Genomic DNA, 5,809 nt, shown 5'->3' on the forward strand with positions numbered 1-5,809 from the left:
TAGCGGCTGCCCCTCGGCGGTGCTGAAGCCCTGCGGGGTCCCCTCACCCGGTGTCGCGCTGTCCTGGCGCTCCTGGGGACACCCGTGTGAGGGGAGGGGGGGCACTAGGACCCAACCTGCCCCCCCCCCCCCCCCCCTTCGAGCCCCACTGACCAGCAGCACGGGCAGATGGCGGCGGGGGGCAGGACGTGGTCCCGCAGGACCCCGCAGTCGCAGGTGGGGGGCACGAGGGGCCGGCATTCCTCATGGATCTGGGGGGCAGAGCGGGATGAGGTGGGGGGGGTACATGGGGGTGTCCCCCCACCTCGGTGTCACCCACCTTGGTGTGGCACCACACGCAGCGCAGCCCCGTCAGGCTCTGGAAGCTCTTGATCCTCTTCTGGCATTGGCTGCACTTGGAGGCATCGCAGCCGCCTGGTACCCAGACGTGGGCCTGGACCTGGGCATGGCCCCCCCTGTGTCACCCCCTGGTACCCCCCAGCACCCATTGGCACCCTGCGTCACCCCTATGATGGGGGGTTCAGGGGGCTCAGCCACTGCACTGCCTCTGGGGTGGGGTGTGTGGACAGACGGACAAATGGACAGACGGACACACTGCTTGACATGGGAATGGATGGACAGACGGATGATGGATGGATGGATGGATGATGGATGGATGATGGATGGATGGATGGATGGATGGATAGATGGATGATGCATGGATGATGGATGGATGGATGGATGGATGGATGGATGGATGATGCATGGATGATGGATGGATGGATGGATGGATGGATGATGCATGGATGATGGATGGATGGATGGATGGATGATGGATGGATGGATGATGGATGGATGGAAGGATGACGGGTGGATGGATGGACGATGGATGGATGATGGATGATGGATGGATGGATGGATGGATGGATGGATGGATGGATAGATGGATGATGGATGATGGATGGATGGATGGATGATGGATGGATGGACGATGGATGGATGGATAGATGGATGGATGGATGATGGATGATGGACGGATGGATGGATGGTGGATGGACGAAGAACAGCCACATGGACAGGCGGATGGGTGGACACACAGATGGACATTTGGACACACGGAAGAGGCCCCAGACACTCACCCCGGCCTCCCTGCGGGACTTGGCGTAGGTGCTGATGCAGCTTTGGGGGGCGCGGCGGGCGCAGCGCTCGTGCACCGTGAACCGGCACACTGGGAATGGGGACGGGGATTGGGGGGGGATCAGCCCAGGAGCAGCCCCGCAACTGGAGCCTCCTGCGACAGCTGGAGCTGAGCATCCCCTGCCCTGCTCCCAACGCCACATCCCTGTCCCATCCCCACTTCATCCTCCAATGTCTGCCTCCATCCCACCGCCATCCCATCCCACTTCTGTCCCCATCCCCACTGCATTGTCCTGATCCCTGTCCCATCCCCATCCCATCATTGTCCCTGTCCTTGTCCGATCACCACCCCAGTCCCCACCACATTCCCGTCTCCATCCCAGTGCCATCCTTGTCTTAGTCTGACCATCATCCCCGTTCCATCCCCATCCCCACCGCCCCGTTCCCGGCTCACGGCAGCAGCGCAGCCCTGCCCGCGCAGCCCCCGCAGCAGCCCCGCGCACACGTTGCAGTACTCGGGGCGCGTGAAGTGCTTCAGGCGCCACAAGTGCTGCCCCTCGTCCTTCAGGTGCTGGGGGGGAACACATGGGGGGGCTTTGGGAGGGGGGGGGCTGACACCCCCAAACCCCCCCAAACCCCCCCCACTCAGCCCTCCCCGTTCCCCCCCATTCCCACCTCATATTCCCCTCCATTCCACCACCCTCGCCCCCCATTCCCACCCCGTTCCTCCTCCCCTTTATCTCCCCCTCTTCCCTCCACAGCCCCCCCATCCCGCTCACCCTGTCGAGCCCCAGCAGCACCAGCAGCGGGATGTTGGTGACCCCCCCCCGCAGCCACTCGCTCAGTGACACGGTCCCGCTGCCGTCGTAGTCGATCTCTCGCATCATCTCCTGCAGGATCTGATGGGGGAATGGACGGATGTAGAGGTTTTGGGGTATCCATGGGGGGGGGGGAACAACCCCCAACACCCCCATGTGTGTGTGACCCCCCCCCCCCCCAGGTCCCACTCACCGGCTCCAGCTCCGTCACATCCCAATCCAGGTACTGGGCCACCCGCATCATCTGCGTGATGATCCGCTCCACCTCCTGGGTACCAGCATCAGTTGGGGGGGGGGGGTCCCAGCACCCCCCAACCCCTTTAGCTCCCCCCCGCAGCACTCACCGAGCTGTCCAGGAGCCCATTCCCATCCTTGTCATAGAGCTTGAAGGTGACTGTGGGGGGACAACGAGGTGAGACCCCCCCCCAAGCAGGACCTTGGGGACCACCCCCCCCCCCAGGCCCCCCCACTCACACTCCAGCTTGTCCTCAGGGCGCCCCCCCTCCAGCAGCGAGAAGTAGCAGGAGACATCGCTGATGGAGACCAGGCTGCTGCCTGCGGGGACCCCCCCACCCCCGGGCTGCGGGGACCCCCCCGGCCCCCCCCCCGCTCTGGAAGGAGGCGAAGAGGCGCCTGCAGAGCGGCTCCGGAGGGTCCAGCTCCAGGTACGAGCGCAGGAAGAGCCGGAACCCGGCGAGATCCAGGCACTGCGGGGGGGGGGGGGCAGAGGCGGGTTGGGGGGGGTCCCGGATGCAGCTCGGGCATAGGGACCGCCCCCCCCCCCCCCCCCAAGCCTCACCTCGCCCCCTTGGTGCTGCTCCAGGGCTCCGGTGCCATAGAACTGCTGCAGCACGTCCTGCACCCTCCTGCTGCTGTCTGATGGGGGGGGGCCATGTGCGTGCACACGCGTGTGGAGCCAGCTCAGCCCACTCACACGCGTGTACACACGTGTCCATGCCCCCCCCCCCCCCCCCCCGTCACTCACAGTCCATGTACTTCTGGAGCTGGGCGAACTCCTGGGGGCTGAGGGTCGCCCATTCCCGTGTCTCCTCCATGGCTGCACACGCGTGTTCTTGCGTGTTCTTGTGTGTTCTTGTGTGTTCTTGCGTGTTGTTGCGTGTTCTTGCGTGTTCTCCTGTGTTCTACGGCGGGGCAAGCGGGAAAAGGGGGGTGTTGGGGGCATTCGCCCCTCTTCCACCCCCCCCAACCCCTTCCCACCCCCGTCCCCCATCACGTCTACACGCCACCGTCATGCAAACATGCCAACGACACGCGTGAGCTTTGAACCACGAAGGGACGCGGTGGCAGCGCTGGAGGGGGGTCCCCAGACCCAATCCCCCCCTCTCCATCCCGGTGCCCCCCCCCCCCTCATCCCGGTGCTGCCCCCCCCCCCCTCCTCCCCCCGGCCCCACGCTCGGTCCGTACCAGCCGTTGGTTCCGGGACGTCCCCGTGAGTGACGTCACGGCCCGACGGGGCGGCACCGGGGCGGGCGGGGGAAGACGGAAACGGGGGTGCGGGGGGGAATCCTCATTCTACCAACGGGGGGGGGGTTCCCCGTGTACCCGCCCCTTTTCACACTCACCCCCCCGCACACTCACTCTTGCACATGTGCCCCCCCCCCTTCCGTGTTCCCCCCCCCCCCCCCCGGAAATCCCCGGTGCCGCCTCAGATCATGACGTGGGGCCTCATCCCATGAGGGGGGGGTCCCTTGTGGGGGGGTCCCCATGACGTGTGTCCCCCCATCCCGGCACCAGGTCTCTGTCCTGGCTCCTGAGCCTTAGAGCAGGGGCTGGATGCTCCCTGTTAAGAGAGCTCTGAAGGGCTCCGGGGAGATCTTAGGGGAGCTCCGGTGCCTAAAGGGGCGACAAGAAACCTGGCGAGGGGCTTTGGGCAAGGGACGGGGGGGCAGGACAAGGGGATGGCTTTAACCTGCAGGAGGGAGGCGGAGATGGAATATTGGGAAGAGATCCCGGCCAGCCCAACCCATTCCGGGATCCCACGTCCTGCGGTCGGGCACTAGGACCCAGCGGGGCCGGGGGGGGGGGGTGTCAGGGCCGAACCGAAGCGGACCTGATTGAAACCCGCGGTGCCTCCCCCCGCTGGTGTGTGCGGGAAGGTCGGACCTGATTGAAACCCCCGCGTTGATTCGACCGCGTCCGGCCACGTCCTGTATGGAGCGTTCTATAGAAACCCACCCAAAAATGCCCCAAACTTGATCCAATGACCCAAATCCAGCTCAAATTGCCCCAAAACCCACCTGAAAGCTGGCTCTCAGAATGCAAACGTCCTGCCCGTGCTCCCACAGCACAGTGAGCTCTGCAACGGTGCCAGCACCGTGGCAGTCTGCCCTCTGTTTGCCAACTAAAAGCTCATCTTCTTCCTGCTCCTCTGTTAAACGCTCTCTTGCTGTTCTTAGCTCTCTTTCAGCCCTTTGATGGCAATCACAGAACAGAGATAGAACAATTCATTAACTTGGTTATCTCTACACACAAGATACGGCTTGGTCTTCCCAACTCCATGAGCTGTGCTAAACGCATTCTGTGTAACTTGGGCAGCTTTGCTGTGTCACTCGGTTGCAGCGTAGATTAACCGCTAGCACTTAATTGCATTTAATAGCGTTTAATTGCTCTGCCCCAGGTGAGCCCTAATAGAGGGAAAGGAGGGCTTAAAGTCCCTAATAAAGGCTGCTCTGCTGCGATCACACCGGGGCGTTTTGGTGAGTGATGGGGGTCCTCCTGTCCCATGAGCTGCCTCTTCCCTCTAGTGGCAATAAACCGCATGCGACATCAGCATCCAGCGGCACGGTTTGACCGCTTCATTAACAAACCCCGTCGTGACACCTTCATACCTCCACCTTGTGGCATCTGGGGAAAGGGAACAGTGGGAATGGCTTCTTGTGGAGCAGTTGGATGTGTCTGGAGCACCCAATAGAAACGTTGCTAATGAAACTCCCGGCTTTTAAGGGACCTCTTTGCGATGTGATCTAGATCGGAGGGAGAGCAGAAAGTGCTGAGTTTAAGCATAGGTAAAACGATGGGTTCTAAGGTCTGGTAACAGTGTTCTGCAGTGGAGATGGGATCTCTGCCATCTGATTTAACCACTTGTCTCCGTGTCTCCTGTTTGGAAGCGTTAGAGGTTGTGCATCTGTCTCTTAGCCCCTTGCTTGCCTGCATCTTCTGTTCCCTTTCTCCCCTCTGCCCCAAAGCCCGGCTCACAGACCTTTTGCCACAAGTAGGTCCAACTGGAATGATCGGCACCCACAAAGCTCCACCTTGGAGAGCAGCTTCCCGTTCCATTTCATGGACGATGGTGGTTGTTACTGCATCACTGCACGTTCCCTGATGGGCACGACTTCGGGCTGCACGAGAGGCAGGATGGGTGCGCTCTTATTCCTCTTCCCTGGTCTGCCTTGGTAAGAGCGTTATCGCTACTCACCCTCTTGAACTGGCCTATTTATTCCTTTAAGCACCTTGCTTAAAGATACCTTATACAAACTGTACTAACACCCTCGGGGCCTCAGGATGTCCTTGAAGTATTTCTGGTGCCAAGGTGCCCCACACTTCTCGGCAGCTCCGGGGTGTCCTACTTGGAAGCTCCGGTGTGCTCCTGCGCTTCCAGCACGGAAGGTCCAGCTTGGGCTGAAACGGCTCAGGATGCGGAGCTTCTGCAGCAGTTTGATGTGCGTGTTGGCGCTTCCTATGAGTTATGGCCCGAGGTGTAACCACGCAGGCATAAGCTCTGGGTATAAAGGAGGGCTGCTCAGTCCTTGGGAGTTTTGACTTATCCCGATGCTATATGAAGAAGAAGGGGTTGGCCGACACCACGTTTTTCTCTGGCTCTGTTGGTAGCCTTGGATCACGCTCTGTGGGTTGGT

The 5,809-nt window shown here is 61.5% G+C and overlaps 2 protein-coding genes across 4 annotated transcripts in view; one reads left to right on the forward strand and one right to left on the reverse strand.

Annotated features, from left to right (window-relative positions):
- LOC136003654 (bromodomain adjacent to zinc finger domain protein 2A-like) overlaps positions 1 to 90 on the forward strand; it is an 11,999-nt gene extending 11,909 nt beyond the window's left edge. Inside the window, 1 exon segment of the mRNA XM_065659462.1 lies at positions 29 to 90. Coding sequence (XP_065515534.1) covers positions 29 to 90 — 62 coding nt within the window.
- On the reverse strand, positions 90 to 4,549 carry LOC136003766 (diacylglycerol kinase alpha-like). 3 transcript variants are annotated; one of them, XM_065659680.1, is made up of 12 exons: positions 4,193 to 4,523; positions 2,920 to 3,076; positions 2,734 to 2,810; positions 2,543 to 2,641; positions 2,409 to 2,508; positions 2,279 to 2,328; positions 2,128 to 2,202; positions 1,896 to 2,015; positions 1,582 to 1,687; positions 1,119 to 1,207; positions 320 to 439; positions 90 to 251 (listed from the first exon to the last, which is right to left on the reverse strand). In XM_065659680.1, the coding sequence occupies exons 2-12, from the start codon at positions 2,987 to 2,989 to the stop codon at positions 105 to 107; spliced, it is 1,053 nt and encodes a 350-aa protein (XP_065515752.1). In that variant the 5' UTR covers positions 2,990 to 3,076; positions 4,193 to 4,523; the 3' UTR covers positions 90 to 104. The 3 variants fall into 3 exon arrangements, with proteins under 3 accessions (XP_065515752.1, XP_065515750.1, XP_065515749.1); XM_065659678.1 differs by having other exon boundaries at positions 162 to 251; positions 1,632 to 1,687; positions 2,409 to 2,641; positions 2,734 to 2,806; positions 4,193 to 4,546; XM_065659677.1 differs by having other exon boundaries at positions 163 to 251; positions 1,571 to 1,687; positions 2,409 to 2,641; positions 2,734 to 2,806; positions 4,193 to 4,549.
- Between the last annotated feature and the right edge of the window lie 1,260 nt (positions 4,550 to 5,809).

This window comes from Lathamus discolor, chromosome 23 (genome assembly GCF_037157495.1).
Source record: "Lathamus discolor isolate bLatDis1 chromosome 23, bLatDis1.hap1, whole genome shotgun sequence".
NCBI classification, from domain to species: Eukaryota; Metazoa; Chordata; class Aves; order Psittaciformes; family Psittacidae; genus Lathamus; species Lathamus discolor.